Here is a 19,811-nt window from a genome sequence, read left to right as displayed (position 1 = left end):
CTTACTAGTCTGTGGTAGTGATTTTATCATTTATACTCTTTCATGATTCGTCTTCGTTTGCCGTCGAGTGTTGATGATTGATGTAGTATGTAAAATTGTCCCCGGCTTTTGTCTAGATTCGGGATAGTTGCAATTAACTAGACTAAGTTTTGCTTAAAAGCAGACAAAATATATAATGCAGAGTGTAATAAACACTGTGAAGGGTACAGCCCTGGGAGTTGCGGGATATTTGACTCCGGTCCTGAAGGTTGGTGCAATATTATACTTATTTATTATTAATAATATTAATTTAGTTCGCCTATCGTACACAAAGAGGCGGATACATGTCAAGTTCAAAGCAGTATAATCACAATGGATTTCACTACATCTATTATTAAATTGCCATAGGTACTTTATACCAACGTCGACGTATTCTTACGTGTTATTAAACTCAAACATTGCTATAGTTAGAATTAAGTCAAATATAATGAGAATATATACAACTACATATTACTTTTAAAAATATATTGATGTATTAAAAAAATACATTATCCAATAGGAATCAAAGTTCCAAGAGACTGGAGTCCTAACTCCTGAGGAGTTTGTAGCAGCTGGCGATCATCTTGTGCACCACTGTCCTACTTGGCAATGGGCAAAGGGTGAGGAAGGCAAAATTAAGCCTTATTTACCAGCCGATAAACAGTTTCTTATTACAAGAAATGTGCCTTGCTATAGAAGATGTAAACAGGTAAAAGGAATTAAGAATAATTTATGATATATGCTTATAAGTATAACCACTAATTGAAATGGCTTCTCTTAAGTCTTAGAAAAATTATATTAATTTATTAAAAATATGTGCTTAAAGCTTTACACAAATCTTTATAATGCTGATAGATAGAGTATTGTGAAGACCATGAGAAGATAATAGAAGATGAGCAAGATGAGGATGGGGGCTGGGTTGACACACACCACTATGATTCTGCTGGCTCACCTACTATTGAGGAAAAGGTATAATTTCAATTTAAATTTTTTCATTGTTGATTTTGTATATTATCAATATATTAAAAATCAACATAATAATAAAATTTCCAAATAAAAGATCTTTGATTTTATGGACTACAACATTAAGTTGACTAGAACTATTTGGTATTATGATTTGACATTATATTGCCAAATGACTATTACCACCAAGTTGGTATTTGCAAAATTCCCCTGGATTTTCACAAAAATAACTAATTGTGATCCCTTGTTTTTCACAATCTGAATAAGACTCTCTAAAAGTTGAGCTCTGTTAATAACTTTTTTATATATTGATAACTAAATCTAAAATGTAGTCTTGTTATGATGCTCTAAAACACAATATGCTAACATACATTAATTAATTGTTTCAATTACAATTTATCAACTTCTAGGTGTGTGAAATGACCTTAGAGGCAGCGGAGACAGGTGACAGTGATGAAGCAGCAGGAGACCCTGACGATGATGATGATGATGGCGAGGATGGCGAGGCAGAGGATATGGAATTATTTCAGGAATCAGGTCTACTGGATGAGGTGGATCCAGTAAGTTTCCAGAACCAGAACTATAAGAGTTGTATATTTGAAGAAATCTTTTAATTGTATTTATTGAATTACAATATGTATTTTTCCAGTCAACAGCTCTAAGCAGTAAAAAGCCCACCGAAGAAGGATCGCGGCGAGCGCCTTCCGGTAGTGGTGACGAAATAGTACGTACGCGCACCTACGACTTACATATTACGTACGACAAATATTATCAGACACCACGATTGTGGCTCATTGGATATAATGAGGTATTTTCTTTGATGTTTTTATTTGATTTTTTAACAGAATATGTATACAATTCAGTGTTTTCCTTTAATATAATAATAGGAAAGTAGTGCATATATGAAGGCATTCACTAGAAAATTTTGGTATTTGAAAATTTATTTACAAACCCATACCACTTAGGGGCCTTCAAGAAAAGAGTGTCCCATTACCTGAAAGGTCGGCAGCACACCCGATAGCTCCCATAAAAATAAACAATGTACTTTTTATTAGTGAAAATTAAATTACCCAAGATTCAGTATAACATTACATAAATAATATTTTCAGGAGCGTAAATTGTTAAGCGTATCGCAAATGTATGAGGACGTATCTCAAGACCACGCCAAGAAGACTGTTACCATGGAAACGCATCCTCATCTCTCGGGGCCTTCGATGGCGTCTGTCCATCCTTGCCGGTAAATTTTCTAATTCATTAATTTCATTTAACCAAAGAAAGCATAGTTTAACAAAAGAATTAAAATTATGAGTAAGAGATCTGCTTCGTGGGTATTTGCTTTTACTAATAGGTAAAAAGGTGATCAGCCTGCTGTGCCTGACAAATGCCGTTGATTTTTTGGGTCTAAGGTACTCTGGTCTCCTCCGAGCTAGTTTTAATACGCACATAGATAGTCTAGCACAAAGACGAGTTCGAACCTAAGACTTTCTGTACGTGAGTCGCAGGTTGCTACTTACTTGCATTAAAACAATTATTATTACGGAACGTTAAATATTGGGAACTGTCATCATTTTCTGACAATTTTCCTTAAATAAATTATTTTCAATTATTTTTGCTGGCAATTTCATTCCATGTATTGAATTAATCTAGTGATCAAATTAAATGTGAGAATAAGATTATGATAGCGTGTACATTTGCTACAGGTTATAATGACCTATAACATATTTCAGACACGCAGAAGTAATGAAGAAGATAATAGAAACGGTGACAGAAAGTGGCGGTGAACTTGGAGTACATTCCTATCTCATTATCTTCCTCAAATTTGTACAAACTGTAATCCCAACCGTTGAATATGATTTTACACAGAATTTCACTATTCACTAAAATCTATGCGCCGGCGCCAAGTATTCGTATGTGCTTAAATCGCTTTTTGGTCAGTATTCATACGAACCATGGACAAAATGCCAGTGTATTTCATTGTATTGGGTCATTTCAATGTCTTTGTGCTAAAACTACGGCCAGGTGCTATATTCACAAATATTAAAATGTCAGTTCACGCCCACTTAAAGCACCGGTGATATGGTATTAACACTCTAAAACTATTTTTCAATTTAATCTTAATTCATTAAAATATCTTATATTTATCTCTTGAAGTAATTGATATTACACGGGATTGGTTTGTTGTAATAACATTTTATTATCGATAAATAAACAAGGGTATTTGACATTTTCTTTATTAGTAATCCGGCTCGAAGGACTAAAATTTAAAAAAGGTTTTTGAAAAAAGAAGAGATCAATAAAAAATATCGGTTTAATGCTATTTCTAGAGTTATTGATGTTTTATAAAAAAAAGGTTTATATTTACCAATGGTTATGGTAATTTAAATACAGCAATGGACGTAAAGGTTGTTTCAAAGTTTGAGTTTAAATAACCAATTTAAACCAAATAGCATAACTACATTTTAAATTTAACTTTTTATACAAGAACTGCCTTCTTTGAAATTTAAATATAAATATAATTCTGACATATTGTTAAACGGTCATAACAAGATTTTCTAAAATTTATATAAATTTGGTGAGGGTAAATACGCTGGGACCTTGAAATCTTTGCTTGAACTTTATTTGTTCGATTAAAAATTTCATTGACCTCGTTCAATGCGGAAGCCATTGTTTTGTCCTTATCGCTCTCGTGGCGTTTGAAAATAAATAAACGTGATAAAAACTTGATTAAGTTTTTAATAAGGCCGTCGTAATTGCTTCAAATTGGAATATTTTCAACCCTTTTTTGTTTAAAGCACAACTATGTTTTAAAAAATAGAAATGAAATATGTGTGCGTGTAAATGGAATGTTTTAAAATAAAGCCAAAAAGTTGCATTTCTAAAATAATTTAGCTACAGTAATCCCCCTATAACGTGTTCGTATAACGCGAAGATTTATCATGTTATATTTCTGTAGTGTGAAATTTATATTGATTTGTCAGGTTCTCTCAATACTCCTACAACGTGATATCCAACAACGCGATCTACCGCGTTATAGCAGGATTACTGATACTTTGATAAATCCTTTTAACTAACGTACAAAAGTGATATTTGCCAATCTCAATAATTATTATACATTAATTAGAAATATGATTCAAAATGTTAGAAATTCTTATAAGACTCGTTTCTTAGTTATTGAGAGTGGCCCTAGGTTAAGGTAGCATTTTATGGACATAGGGTCTTTCAAGAAAAGAGTGTACCAATTGTAAAAAAATAAAAATTAATTAATTTTAAAAAGCCTTCAACGCACTTGCGAGCCTTCTGGCAATGTGAGTGTGTCCATGGAGGTATCCCTTAACATCAGGTGAGCCTCCTGCCCGTTTGCCTCCTGTTACATAAAAAAATATAATTCGTACTATACAGAAATTTTACCTTTTGGGTCGAATTATTAAATGTCTTCTAATATTTGAATTTTTCGGTAAAATCACTCCATTCAATAGTTAATAACTAATTTTAATATATTATATGCCATAAATGTTTGTAAATATGGATCTCACGCTAAGATCAACTTATTATCAAGCTTATGTAAACGCTTGATTGTGTTATTGAAATAAATTATGTTTATTTTGCGATTGTGTCTAATTATTTACTATACCTTTGTTGACAGACTTGTAACACAGCAGTAATGTGTGTAAAATATCTTGACGTACATTTAAAATATCGTCGAAAAGTCGAGACATGGCGTTAAGTAGAATGCTGTCTAAAATGTATTGGATTTTACATGTGGGAATTAATCAAATGTCGACTCTGAACGTCACCCTGCTTACCTGCCTTGCGAATCTGTAACTCACTTTTCGAACTCGCATAGCAGTTTTCGCAGCGGCGGTCGCGCTCAAATCAGTCGTGAAGCAGTCATTTTACGATTTGGCATTCTGATAAACAGTAAACTATAAGCTCCCTCCTTATCAGAATCGCAGGGCTGGACATTAGTAGAAAGCATATGATTTTATGTTATTGTAGGCCTCAATTTTAATGTGGCCAATTTAAATGCCTCAATTTAAATGTGTGTAACAATCCATAGCCCCCATCAACGTTTTCAAGTCCTGTCCATTTGAACTGTCCCAATATTCTTTCTCAGTTATATAGAGATATTTTTGTTCAAAATTATTCCATACGAAACATTTTAACTCTCAAGTTTTAATCCATAATGTCAGAAAAGCAAACAAAAAAAGAAGACTGCGGAAGAGATGATTTTCAAGAAAAGTGCAAATTTAAGTTAAGTCACCTTTAAAAATAAGCTGTATGCTTAATATGCTCACAGACTGTGTCGACATTAAAATAATATAAACAGGCAGTATGATACAAAACATGAACAACAATAAAAAAACTTAACACGACAACTCCTAATAGATAAGTTTAAATTTAATAAGATTTAATCTATGTACGAAACGCCAAAAAATATTAAATTGGTCTATTGATTAAAAAGCTTGCTCACTCCTGTTTTTGTATTCCATAAAACTATGCATCAATTAGAATTATAAAATTTTCAAAGTTAAAAATAAAACAATGCAACTCTTTCCCCCTTTAAATCTGAACGATGTTTTATTGAAGCAGAAAGACATCGAAAAATATCTCGATAGTAACCAGTCGATGGTTGTATCTTCTCTTGCCGGTTGACTTCGATAGATTATTAATAGAATTTAATTAAAATGATCATTTTGACCAAAATTAAATTTTCGTCGCTGGATGTCTTCCAATAAATTTCATTATAGTAATTACCAACTTTAGGAAAAAGGTCACGTGGAGTCAAACACATCAAACTTTATTTATTATTTATTATATCACATTCATTATGTACAAATAATGTTCCGTAATAAAATATATTCAGTATACGAGAAGCATTTCAAACCATAATTCGATTTCTATACAAAATAATACAACTTAAAAACATTAATAATGCTACATTCCTTATCAAAAAATCGTATAAAATAAAAAAATTGAAATGTCATAAATTAATATAAAATGTTTTCTTCACACCAACTCTTGCCATGTTTAAAAAAAATATTGAATTGTAGATTTTTTTTCGAAATAACAACTTCTATTACACCAATATTATTCCTTGCCATATAAAAACTAATATGATATAAGACGCCAGAGAACATTGTAGAAAAGTTTTCGCAATTCCAATATTGAGTGATGTAAAAAATGTTACTGGTAACATTGTTAAAAAGATACAGTTGAAATCACGTAACAGTATTCTCGTACAACTATTTTTTTTAACAATTCAAAAACTATTATATGGAGATGGAATCGCGTTATAGGGGTACTGCTTCATAGGGTATACTGTATTCTATATCCTGACCGAAGGACTTGTATCCATAGTCATGTAAAAAAATATTCCATGTTTAAATTTCGAAAACTTTTCTATTTACTATACCTACATTGAAACATTAAAATAATTGGAATGAATAAACCGGTTTCCCAATTGAAATAACATTGTAGTACTTAAATTATTTTTATCACAAAATAACTTCAACGCCTACTAATAAATAATAGTTTACATTTCGCTAGTACAATAGTTATAAAGTTAATAGCTTTTTTTAATAATTTTCTAGTGAAATTTTCGTTATAAGTATATCTCTCCTTGCGGGGTTATTTTAAGTAGCTACTATGAGAACCTCACCTAATTTTGTGTAATATCTATTTATATGATCTGGATTAGCTGTATTAGCTGTGTTTCAGGCGACCTTAGGGCCAGCAAGCTATATTTTTCCACTTTAGTAAGAAAAAATATATATATATATATCAAATAATTGTTTACAAAATATTGTAAAAACTATTTTAAAAGAGTAAGTATGGAGTTTCTTACTCCATATGAAACTACCTTTAGGAAGGGGTAACTAGTAAATTTTTAACTTGTAATTTTGACTTTCAAAAGTGCCCTAGGCCTAATTGAAATAGATGATTTGACTTTTAAATCTTATAAGAACAAAAATAACCCCGTAAAAACGCCAAAAATTTAACTTATATTTTTATTTCATTTAATCTAGTAATAATAATGACCCGAGTATATTTTACATATAAAACTTCAGTCTAGATTCACTATGGGTCCGACCAACATACATTCGTAGCCAAAATTAAAAAAAATATGATTATTTAACCACAGACAACATTTTTCGTATAACTTTCGGTCATAGATAAAATTTATCTAATAGATTTAAATTTCAATGTCATTTAAAGTTTTAATTGCCTAATTTCACAATTTATTAAAAAAAAAGAAATTCAGCTACACCAATGATTGCCCTCTTTTGGTCACGTGATGTCAAGATTTAAAATAATTCTAATCATAAATTTAAAACATTCTAACGATATATTTGGAAATTTAAAGAAACATTTTAGATTGACACTTAAAGAAATGGTCACACTGATAATAATTTGAATATATTAAACACTGTGTCAACAATTTCTGTGTCTGTTTCATATCCTAATATGTCTCATTATTTCAGCTGCCCTAACAATCTTAGTAGAAGCAAAGAAAGAAGTTTGTCCAATGGGTCTAACGCACCCCGCTGCAACCATTTGGGTATCGTAGACCGGGCATGGCTGAAGCCGAGTTTTTGAAGGATGTAATCCACTCCGTAGGGCTCGATAGATTTGCCCGCCCACGATAGTAATCTGTAGTGGTTAATTTGTCTTAGGTTCGATAACTGTACTAATTTAAGAATACCATGCTTTTATATAAAAGAGAAATAACAAAGCCATTATGTCTAATAAAGATACCAGTTTTTATATTACTTTTTAAGCATTTTTTAGTTACATTAAATCTATTTGCTGGTAATTTGTGTTAGAATCTGAAGGTATACGATAAAATTGTAGAATACTTAAATAAATATTATTTTTAAATTTTGAAATTACTTTGAACAAGACAACAAATTGATATTAAAAGATTTATGATTATTTATACATTACCTGACGGTAGGTTCCAGGTGCCAAGTGAGGCAGTGGTAGTCCCGATAGTCCAGTGGTGGAATTACTAGAGTAGAGTCGCTGTGAGACACGCGGCCTCCCGGCATCTTTAGATAATAATTATGTTAATTAAGTCTTAAATATATTTAATTCTATTTAAGACTTAATTAATTAAATAATTAAGTCTTAATTATTCACTTATGAACGATAGATTTTTGGCGTGACAACGTCTAAAAAAACGATGAACGCCGGCTACATGCATGAAACAGCATGTCTCACTGTCCCGTTACGCTCATTGTCCCGTTACGCTCGCTGTATGATTGCGCTGTACGTACGTATGCAGTCATTTCATCAATGTTTTGTTAGGTCGTTGTCACGTTTAACTATCGTCCTTAAACCGACTTTACAGTCAACCATTTTTTTTAATTACACAAAATTTACATTTACTGCTACTAAATTAGAAGGATTATACACTTCCCAGTAATTCTTTTTTGCTAAGCGTCATTTATTTTATTTATCAACGTATCAAAAAAGGTAATTCATAAGAAATTACTGAAAGCAACTTACCACGCGATCCTTTTCCTTGATATAAGAAGAGATGAGGTCGTGCAAGAAGAGGAAGGCTTCGGCATCCACCGACACGAAGATGTGATCCTCGAACTCTGTTATGAAGTTGCACTCCACTATCGGCTTTGGGTCTGAAATTAAAGTTAATTTATTCTGTTCAATTGTTAAAGCATGTTTTACAGGATCAAATTTTGGACCATGTATCATTTACCTTACGGAGAGTAAAATGATCACATAGAAAGTCAATTGGCGAACAGCCAGGGTTCGAACCTACGAACTCAGGGATAAATCGCACGCCAGAGAGATCAACATTCTGCTTGTCCAAACGGCTCCGCACAATCAGACATAGTTTTTAAATATATTGGAAATAAATATAGAAAAAAAACATTTTTATAATATTAGTATAGTCTATTAGATTTTTTTTAATTTGGCAAAGGAGGGCACACCGATTAGTATATCTGTGTAAAGAAGATTGAAATAGAAACTTGTTTAAATGTATAAATCTGAATTAAAAGGCTGTTTTTTTTTTGTTTTTTTTTAATTATAGATTAATTGAGAGAAATAAAACCATTGAAACACAATTCATACCATTCTCAGTAGGCACTTCTTGCGGCTGGCGATGGCTGGTCCGCAGATGTAGTTGCAACGCGGGCAGGGCGAAGATCACCTCCCTCACGTGGCCCAACTTGCCCGCGCCGTTGTTCGTACTTCCCGAGCTGCCCGTGCTGCCCGTCCCGCACGTCACGATTCCGCCCTCGCGCTCCAGCGACGGGAAGAGCTCTATTGCTGTGGGTTTTTATATTTTGAGACATGTTAGTTATATAGAAATTCGGCAGTCGAGAACTTTTTGGTTTTTGAGGTCTGAACTTATAAAAGGCCGATTTGATGTTTCCAATTCCACGGAGAAAAGGAGTGATGTTTCATGTAAATACGACTAAGCACAGCCAATAGCTACAAAACTGTTCTAAAGTGTATTTCAATCCTTACCAAGACAGTGACCATTCCTAAAAGGCCGACAACGCACTCGCGAACCCTCTGGCATTGAGTTTCCATGGGCGGTATGAGTATGGTAACATCAGATGAGCCTAATTAACGTTTATATCCCCTTTTCTATAAAAAACAACTCTAGCCTAAATATGACCACCGTATATCAAAAACCTTTGAATTTTTTATAGAAACTTAAAACGCCTTGTTACCATGGTAACCATTATTTCTCTCTCTCTATATATATATTAAATTATCGTGTCACAATGTTCGTTCCCATACTCCTCCGAAACGGTTCCACCGACTCTTATGAAATTTTTTATCCATATTCAGTAAGTCTGAGAATCGGCTTTTATCTCTCTTTCAAACCCCTAAACCCAAAAAAAATATTTTTTATTTTTTATACAATGTCTTTTGGTTTTTATTTTTTTATGATACAACATACAAAAATACATACAACCCTTAATTTTCGCCCCTCTACGATCAACCCCTATTTTTTATTATACATAGTAGATAGTTATTTTTATTGAACCAAAAAACATATTTCCTAGAAATAATATAGGTACATGGCAAAACAACGTTAGCTGAGTCAGCTAGTTTTCCTATAAAATTCCACAATAAAGCTTTCCCTCACCATCGATTTCACTATCAGCGAAGGCATATTGGAACCACTCCTTCAGCGTCTTGAACTGCGGCGGGAACAGCACAGTTCGTGACATGCGGCACACCGTGGCCAGGGACTGGTGTCCGCCACTCACCGTGGGGCTGGCACCGCCCAGGCTCGCCGTCAGGGTCTGGACTGCTTGGACTTCGAGTTCACCTAATAAAATTTAGCAGAATTAATATCTCAAAAACTGCTGAACCTATTTGGATGAAACTTCGACTGCTGAATTCAGTCTGGTTTCTTAAAGGTGCGTACAGACTATATAACATAACATGTTATACAACATTGCTATACAACATGTTTCAGATAATGTTGACACTGAATGTTATAAAACATGTTATAATAACATGTTATTTATGTATGCTAGGACGAACCCAACATCTACGTTTTTTTGTTTTTCTTTTGTTATTTAAAATGGTTATATTGCATTGTTATTCTAATGTGTACAGTATTGTTTTATCTTATAATGTTGAATGACAAGGTTACATAATGTGGACGTGTTATAAAACACAATTTATGTAATATGTTACATAGTCTGTACGCACCCTTAGAACTTACCAATTTCGTTTGTAAGATGTTGGGCTTCGGTGGCGAACGTGATGCACACGTCCTTTAGACTGAAGAGCGCCCAGGACTTCGCTTTCAGGCTGTTGCCATGGAAACAAGCCAACGATATGTTTGAACCCACCAATTCGATACTGCCTCCGATCACGCAGCCTGCGAACGTTTTGTGGTAACGCATTAATTACAGATAGGACTGCTACACAACATTTATAATGGTGATAGAAACAACGAAAATAGGTAATATTTAAAAACTATCGATGTAAAAAGTAAAAGTAAAAAATCATTTTATAGGTAACATAATGTACACTTATGACTTGTCAGTAAAGAAATACATATTAATGCTTCTAATTTTACATTTAGTGCCAGTTCTCAAATCAAGGGCGTAGAACGGAAGAGAAGAACTGGTAATAAACTCTCCGCCACTCTTTTTAATCGCCATTTTTTTAGTTTTACACAATGTTTGTAAGGAACTGAAACCATTACACCATGTTCCACATGACATCTTAAGAAATTAATAATAATAACATAAATTAAAAATAAAGATTTGTCCTCTATTAGCAGGAGGCATGGTGTAAAAAAATGTCAATTCTCAGTAATATGTCAAAGCGAAAACTGTTTTGGATAAATTAAATTTAGCACGAATGATATGAACATACCCTGTCCAGATGTCGAGGTCTCGTTGAGCGGCAGACCAGTCACGTAGGTGAAGACCTTCTGCCAATGCCTGTGATGCCTCAGCTCCTGCTGCGGGGCAGCACCCTCGCCGGCACTTGTCGTCGCTGCAAAAAATAAATTTTATAAAGGACTATTTAACAACACTCTTCAAAAATATCGGAAGAACCTTTGAATCAATATTTTATTTGATGTGTTAATAATAAATACGTCCACGTACGAATACGTTGCTGAAAAGCTGAACGTAAAAATCGAAAGATCCACGTTTTAATTCCATTTTGCAAAATTGTATATAGTCAGTCTTTTTTATATAACATGGGGCAAAGTGGCAGAAGGCTCAGTTCACGTACATTGCCAGCCGGCTTTTAAGGAATTGGTACGCTTTTTTCTTCTAAGACCATAAGTCGAATTGGTTCGGATATACTTAAGTGGGTAGCTGGTTCCACATAGTGGTGGTTTATGCCAAAAACACTCAGTTCTGTGATACAAGTGAATTCTATCTCGACGTCCGATGATGAAACTCAGCTGCTGGTATTAATTAATCTGAACAACTCCTCTAAACACTCTCCGCGGTAAATGCGGTAGAAGATGCAGAGAGATCGAGACGCCAAGGGATCAAGCCACTTAGAAAGTGACTGGTGGACAATGATTCGAATAACTCTTCTTTGGATTCGGTCAAGTGGAAGGAGCTGGTCATGGGGGCGGGGGTCCTGACCCCCAATACCAGCTCCTTTCAGAGCCTTCCCAGAAGTGAGAATAGTACACCATGTGGGGCAGGATTTGCGCCTTATAGAGTTGCAAGCGGTGGCTCGGAGTGAAGTACCGTCTCGCTTGCTGACACACCAAGCTTCTTAGATGCTAATTAAGCGTTCCCGTGAACGCCTAGTATTCCGTATTAGACAAATTAATTATAATAAAATAATAATAACTTTGGTAATAGGTAAAAAAAAACTAGAAGAAACCACTCACGTTCTTTCCTGTCTCGTCTCATGGTGCCGTAGCTTGGATGCAAGGAGCTGAACACTCGTTTGCTGGACTTGAACTGCTGTGTGAAGAACTCCTCCAACTTGAGCTGCATCTTCAGTAGATCTGGTGTCGTGCTGCGACTCATCAGGATCTGGAGTTGGTGCCAACTCAAGGTGCAGTGAGTGAGGATGCTGGCTGGACGACTGGAAATCACGTTAAAAACTTTAGAATGAGAATTATTTTGGCATAGCAAAAGATAAAATTTATTTATTCATTTAGGTAACTTATTGTACGCTTAAACGTCAGATTATTAAAATATTAATTAAAGGATCCTTTACAATTGATGTCAATTCTCATAATTCCTATAAGTTTAGGGACTAAACATATAGTTACACAATACACTCACTCACTCAAATGCCCCCACACACTCACTCATCAGCACACAACAGTTTAAAAAAATCATAAAAATTTGAATTGAAAAAAAAATGAAATTGTATTAAGTTTGTTATGGAAGAATGGGAACCCTGACACAGGTACTCTTTACTTAAAAGGCATAAACACATTTTTAATATTTATTTTTAAGTAATTTTAGTTAATATTTTAATACAAACAAACAGTAAATTATAAAATCTTTTTATTTATTTAAAAGACAAAAAACTTTAACTGTAGTTCCTAAAAATGTGTTCTAATTTTTTTAGTTCTTTAGTGACTATCTAGACAAACAAAACTATTATTTTTCAAAATTAACAAAATAATTATTACGAAATCAAAAGTTCTTTCACATGGAAAATGTAATTTTGATTAATATTTGTATTACGTCTATACGTACGCGCCCGTTCTGTGCCTACACTCATGTGTTAACATAATTATTCTAAGAAGTACCTGGCAGCTGGTCGATGTCTATGGGCCAGCCATTGGTCTCTAAAGGCAGCCCTCGGCCGGGAAAGACGTGCGAGTAGTACCGGTGTCCCCATGTACTCCAGCCGGAGCTCCAACGCGGCCAATCGCACGCCGCATACGTGCGCAGGATTGCTACCCGGCTCTTCTTCCACGTGCACTGGGAACACATATGTTTCTATATGGGTGACACTTGGAACCCCGTAGCAACCACCCAATGTTCTTCCATCTTGTAGGTTCTTATATTGCCAACATCAAGTAATGTTTTAAACAAAAATGGTATACAGTAAAATATAGCTTCATATATATATAAACCAGCTAAATGTTCAAAATAAAATGTTAAATATGTTGCAGAATATATAATATGTATGAAAGTTGTTTATTTATTTCGCAATCCTACAGCTAACATAAATTATATATATAATAACAAACAGTTACATTGAAAATATAGCCAGAGATGGAATACATAATACATTTAATTACAAAAAGGTTCAAAAACTTTCAAAATCAAACAAATAAAAAATTATTCAATACATTCAACTAATACCTAATTTGGCTGTGTTGTGTGATGGTGTGAGAGTGAGGGTAAGTATGTGGGGGTGTGTATGTGTATAGTCATGATGCAGGTGATTTTGCGCTATGGATATTCTTAATACTCTACTTAAAAAAATACCATTCGACTTTAAAATAATTATCAACACAACTAAATATTTGTAGTTGACACAATACGTTATACACAATAGTTTTTATACATCTCCATATTGGCGTATTTTAAAGCATATGCTGCAAAAAGGAATATAAAATTGATAAAAGAATAACATATAAGCATCCATAATAAATAAATAAATGAATTACCATGAGCATGTAGCGCTGCCAAACTAATAGCCCCGCCCACAATTCCTCCCCGAGCGTCGAGGGCGGAGCCAGCCAGAGATACACGAACTACCATGTGGCGATGGTGCGTACTCCCGATACTCAGACGACCGGATGCACCCAAGGAACGGGACTGCCAGCTGGAAAACAAGAGATTGTCTAGATTTTTATATTATATGAATAATTGCGATTTGTTTATTCTCAGTAAAAACATACGTCGTGGGAAAAAACAAATGAATACATAAGAAGTAAAATATATCACGCCACATCTACCAAAAAAATCTCAGGAGTATTCGAAACGGGTCCACTGCTACTGTTTCCTGTATCTCAGGAGGCTCTTGTAAAGATTCGCTCCGAAATTGGTTATATTTTTGCGACCGTATTCGGTTCTTATTTTAATTAGGTTTGACTGATGTTTATGATTAGTGTTAGGCCGGCTACGTGTGGGATTGAAGTAAAATTTAATGCTCGTGTATTTGGTTATCTAATTTATTTTAACTAAAATGCATGTTGTGTATGTATACAGTTGCTTAATGTTCATTAATTTTGTGTCAATGTATAGTTTGTTAGTGGAAGTAAGAGTAGGATTTCGTAGAACCTGAAGTTGTTTATGTTTATTAGTTAAAGCGCTAGCTACCCTTTACTTCTATCAAATATAATAAATGTGATTTTACTAAGGAATTGTATATTGTCATTTGAACTGTTTCAACTCACACTTATAAACGTCAAAATACAAAGAACCGACAAGAAACTCAGTGAAAGAGATAGCTTATGGCTCTGTTAAGAGTACCAAAGTAGTTACATAGGAAAGAAAAGTAAGAGAGAGAGAAAAGAAAATTTTATGATTTAATTAACAGTTCCCTTAGTTTCATATAAAAACAATATCTAATACAAGATGGAAAAAGAGAGGTAGACCACAAAAAAGGTGGGACGACGACATTAGACAAGTAGCGGGAACAACATGGGGTAGAGTGGCCAAAGAAAGGCCAGAATGGAGAAGATTGGAGGAGGCCTTTGCCAAAGTGGAACAAAAGAACAATCTACGAATTAAGAAAATACTGTCATGCCCGAAAAGAGGTTATAATATTGTTAGCGGACTACCGCCATCTTGTAGCAGAAACCTATATAAAGCGTGGCAACACCGGCGTTGACTCACTTTTTTTTTCGAGACTTCGTGCGGAACGGACTTGTTACTAACCTAACCTCAGTAGATTTTAAAAGTCTTAAGTACCTACACGTTCTAATCTTTTGTGTTTACTAATAATATAATATATCTAATACAAAAATCCTCTATCTATATTATTAGAGCAGTAAAATTCACCTGACATTCCCCATAACGTTGCCCATGTTCATGTGAACGTTGAGCCGTGTGAAGTTCACAGCGAACAGAACCAAAGTCTCCCATGCCGCGCCCCATTGCTTGCTCTCTGAAATTTAATAAGGATTATATGTTTATTTATTCGATTTAATATTTACCATAAAATTACAATATGTCTTTTACCTTTGGATCGTTGCGTTTCTAGTTTGGCCTTTTCGCGTTGCGGTAAAACCGGTGACACGGGCGAATTGTTGCTTGTGGACCTGAGATTAATATTGACGTATATGAACAAATCTCGCTCAAAAAAGTGGTTGATGTCGTAGTAAATAAACATTGTTTTATTAAGACATTTCAATAAATTATTAAGTTAGCCTGCATGACATCAAATTAGTCCCTTATAATGGTTAACTTTTATTGACTGGCAATACTAATATCGATGACAGCGACGCTCTTACCAGTCAAGAAGAGTATGTGGCATTCTAAATTAATAGAAATATATTAACGATTGTTCTGCCGGACTTGGCATCCATTATGATCTCCTCTCCATCCGGAAGCTTTATCCAGGATACTACCTTCCCTCGGTATAATAATATGCGCTGGTACGGCTGTCGCGTGTCAGAGTAAAAGAAGGAATCCAAAAATCGATCAGACTAAGACTAGCTCTCACCATTAACTTTGGTGTCCTATCCTAAGTAATAAATCCTCAATTTGTAATGAGTAAATGGAACGCTACAGTTAAATGTGAGTGCGCACGCAAGTCAAAATTGTCAAAACAGTCAAAATTGACAACTGTCATCATCTTTGACTGACACCGATTTAGCGCAATATTTAAGTTAATAGTATAAAGATACTTACGGCTGGTCTACGTCGAGACTGACATCGCCGAGGAAGAGTCTCCGGACGATAGAGCGGCGGTACCAGGCCCGAGGGAAAGCCAGGATCTCGCCCAAACGACGCATGTCGTACTTGAAAGACGCCGAGCCCACGTCTACGATCGCTGTTTCAAATAATTTGTTTATTAATAAAATGTTCGACGAACGCGTTCACGGCACGTACGTAGATTTTTTTATACAAAATATATGAATTGTAATTTTTTTTTAAAACAAACGGGTTCAGTCTTGTCTGATGTTAAGTGATACCACGACCCATGGACACTCTCAATGCCAGAGGACGCACTCCCGAGGCGTTGTGGGCTTTTCAAGAAGTGTATCAACGCTCTTCATAGGATTTTTGACGTAACAACGTCTTATAATTCGATGGAGCCGGCTGCACGCACGAAAAAACATGACGCATGCGGCGTTACCTCTGACGCGTTCCATTGAAGGCTTGAAGCAAGCGAGAGCACTCGTTGACATAATTGTATTTATGCGTACAAATAAATGTAACTTGATCAATTCAATTGTGATTTCCATTTACTTCCTTCTCTATATCCATACAAAATATCTATCTAACAAATAAAATTAAAAATTTTCTTTTGAAGAATGCAACCATTCCATCAGTATTTTCTTATGACGTTGTCACGTTCAACTATCGTCAGTAAACCGACTTTACAGACAACCGATATTTTTATAGGATAGCGGGGCAAACGACCCTACGTCTCCCAAAAAGGTTAATCATCGCAGCTCATTGACACCCGTTTTAGTGGGTGCGTTGCCGGCTTTTGAGGAGGGAGTATACTCTTGAGAAAACAGTATCAACGATATTTTTTAATAAATTCTTTCTCAAAATCTAAAACATTAGTTGAGAATCTACTGTTTTCAAATAAATTTTATCAGAAAAATTGTGGAGTCTTCACTAAATAAATAAATATTTGCTGAACTTACTTGAAAACCTAACGGTGGCCTTCGATTGGTCTTGATCTGTCTGAAAGTCTAGCTTCCGGAATCTGGAGAGGTGGAACTTGACAAACTCCACGTTGATGCTGAGGGAGTCCTTCCGTTCCGTGTCAGCTAAGGGCGACCACTGGGCTTCCTTGAGGCTGGACTTCTTGCCGCCGTATGGATGGAAGATGTAGACCGAGAAGTCAGCCAAACAACCCGTTACGCTGAGACCGCCCATTGCTATTGCTGCTTCAGCCATTTCTCTGGAAATTTTGGTCAGGAAATCAGGTTTAAATTAACCAAAAGCAATAAAAATATTATATTTTAATACAGAAATCCTGCAATTAAGTTAGCCAATGCTAAGTTTCTTAAAAAGGCATGGTCAAACTTTCTTCACCAAGCAAAATCTGGCCAAGTTACGTGCCGTGCTCAATATCTCATAATAAATCAAAACTATGATTTTTCTCAGTACCTAGTAACAAAGAAGTCACAAGAAATAGCTAACTCCCTAATGGTACCCTTTTTTTAATTAGATGAAAATGTGCGTATGCAGGCCTGCGCCATGGGCGTTGAGCTTGAAGCGGGGCCTGTGGGGCTGGGTCTACTCAAAGCTCTCTGCTATTCAGACGGGTAGCGAGACCCTATCCACTAAAAACTCCTCAGCCCTCCACACGCCCTTGATATGGGCCCTCGGGGTTCGCCAAGGAATTCAACACAAGGGCGCTAATATAACTTAACCGAACCTAACGTTTTTTAGTAAAAAATAATTCAAAACCGGTAAGTGTAATTATTATTTAAACAAAAACACATTCATTTATTAGAATTATTAAAAATATACTAAAAAGTCAAACTTCAAACACAGGAGTATTAGTTAAAAATGTTAGTCGCGCTTGTTATTAAATTGACATGAAAGTGATAAGAACAATTCAATATCTACTTGAGACCTCCTTGGTCGTTTATCTATAAGTGTATAAAAAGAGATATCTCTCTCTCTCTCTCTCTGTCTCAGCTTTCCAGAAATCGTAGTTCAGTAAGTAATCAATTTGCGTTTGCAATTTGCTTTAAAAAGTTTTATTTAAAGGTTACTAACTCATCACTGGCCCTCTTGGAGCTAAAGACAATCTGCAGACTGGGCAACTGCAGCAAACACTCGACTCGAGACGCAGGAAGGCAGCTGAACCGGAAAGCAGCGGGTCGCATATGAAAGTGAACGATCACGTCCACCGGGAACGAAGCGTATACGTACTGACCGTACGAACCTCCCGCCTCACCGTTGGAGCCCGTTGAACGGCTTTCTGCTTCTGTAATTTTTATATTTATGCTACCCATTAAGAATTTTAGCAGTATTTTTGTTATAATTCAAAAAACTATTAGTCCAAGATCCCAGAGCGATAAGACACAACTTATTTTTTTTAAAGCATAGAACTTTCGGTTCTATATGTGTATTCAAACTCAAAATATCTTTATTCATATAGGTAAATAAGTACACTTGTGAACGTTAAATTAATTGTAAATTTACATTTACTATTTAGTTATAATTCTCTAATTTCCCTTGGGAGTTTGTTGTAAAAACGAATACAATTTCCATATGAGAGGTTTATCTTTTGGAGCCTGGTTGGTCGTACACTCAAATTATTTCTATTTCGAGTATTATGCTATGTCAGAATTGCATAGCACTGTTTTTGTTCCATCATAATAATTAAACAAACAAAACATTAATTCCACAGATGAAGGAAAGCGTGGCTAAAAGTAAATCGCCTCCTGCCTATTTGCTCTTGGGAAGGGAGATACGATCCATACTAGCAATGATAAGGTGCAGTTTGAACAGTTGTTTATATAACTCTTTAAGGTTTAGGGTTTATTTGAGTACTAAAATTCCTCTGTATAAGGCCATAAAAAGGTCTTTGAAAAAATAATTAAAACTCCTTTATTTGTTTAAAAGGTACTACAAAGGTCATTATGGTCATTCAAAATTCTTGGCATAGCTACTAACTTCACGCATATTCTATTTCTCTTTACTTGTAGATTGTCTTATTCCCATCTCGCTCGCGCACGCTCGGCGCCCATACTGATAATTTTGTGTCACGGTGCGCGCGCATCGTAAAATTTCACTCTCACCAATTTTTCATAACGCGCCTAAAGAATTATAACTTCAAAAATCCTATTAATAACAATTAAATAACAATACCTGGTGTCGGCATAGAAAACGAGGCCTTCGTGGGTATCGGCTCCAAAGTCTGTTCAAGGAACTCCAATATATGAGGGCTGATGATGGTCTCTTCGGGAATACTTTGCAAAGTGATCCAGGCGAACAGAGCTGCTTTCTTAGTTCCCATTTTGCGAGCTCCTACTACGTTCGGTGGAGGCATATTTGGTATTGATTGTGGTGACGCCGATTCCTCTGGTAGGGTTTTGGATTCATAATGCACCTTAAACATAATTTATATATATATTATATATATTACTAGCTGACCCGGCAAAGGAAACGTTTTTTAATTAAATAAAAATAACTATCTATAGTAATAAAAAATAGGAGTTGATCGTAGAGGGGTGAAAATTAGGG

General features: G+C 35.0%; 2 protein-coding genes across 4 annotated transcripts in view; one reads left to right on the top strand and one right to left on the bottom strand.

Annotated features, from left to right (window-relative positions):
• The first annotated feature begins 37 nt into the window (after window positions 1–37).
• On the top strand, window positions 38–4,589 carry LOC125055798 (ubiquitin-like-conjugating enzyme ATG3). The gene is made up of 7 exons (XM_047658403.1): window positions 38–247; window positions 539–727; window positions 874–987; window positions 1,392–1,541; window positions 1,631–1,789; window positions 2,091–2,218; window positions 2,709–4,589. Exons 1-7 carry the CDS (start codon window positions 176–178, stop codon window positions 2,860–2,862), a joined length of 966 nt encoding a protein of 321 aa, XP_047514359.1. The 5' UTR covers window positions 38–175; the 3' UTR covers window positions 2,863–4,589.
• Window positions 4,590–7,421: 2,832 nt separating this feature from the next.
• The window catches only part of LOC125055706 (transmembrane protein KIAA1109), a 45,508-nt gene continuing 33,118 nt past the window's right edge, over window positions 7,422–19,811 (bottom strand). For all 3 annotated transcript variants that reach the window (XM_047658190.1, XM_047658191.1, XM_047658192.1), the window contains 16 exons: window positions 19,437–19,677; window positions 18,339–18,549; window positions 17,252–17,511; window positions 16,284–16,425; window positions 15,612–15,691; window positions 15,432–15,537; window positions 14,093–14,250; window positions 13,223–13,397; window positions 12,344–12,543; window positions 11,359–11,481; window positions 10,697–10,855; window positions 10,109–10,294; window positions 9,079–9,276; window positions 8,491–8,621; window positions 7,927–8,030; window positions 7,422–7,632 (listed from right to left, as the gene is read on the bottom strand). In XM_047658190.1, coding sequence (XP_047514146.1) covers window positions 7,455–7,632; window positions 7,927–8,030; window positions 8,491–8,621; window positions 9,079–9,276; window positions 10,109–10,294; window positions 10,697–10,855; window positions 11,359–11,481; window positions 12,344–12,543; window positions 13,223–13,397; window positions 14,093–14,250; window positions 15,432–15,537; window positions 15,612–15,691; window positions 16,284–16,425; window positions 17,252–17,511; window positions 18,339–18,549; window positions 19,437–19,677 — 2,652 coding nt within the window. In that variant the 3' untranslated portion in view covers window positions 7,422–7,454. The remainder of the gene's footprint in view (window positions 7,633–7,926; window positions 8,031–8,490; window positions 8,622–9,078; window positions 9,277–10,108; window positions 10,295–10,696; window positions 10,856–11,358; window positions 11,482–12,343; window positions 12,544–13,222; window positions 13,398–14,092; window positions 14,251–15,431; window positions 15,538–15,611; window positions 15,692–16,283; window positions 16,426–17,251; window positions 17,512–18,338; window positions 18,550–19,436; window positions 19,678–19,811) is intronic.

The sequence above is a fragment of the Pieris napi genome, chromosome 14 (genome assembly GCF_905475465.1).
Source record: "Pieris napi chromosome 14, ilPieNapi1.2, whole genome shotgun sequence".
NCBI classification, from domain to species: Eukaryota; Metazoa; Arthropoda; class Insecta; order Lepidoptera; family Pieridae; genus Pieris; species Pieris napi.
The sequence above is the reverse complement of the archived record's forward strand: the minus strand, read 5'-3'. Positions and strand labels throughout refer to the sequence as shown.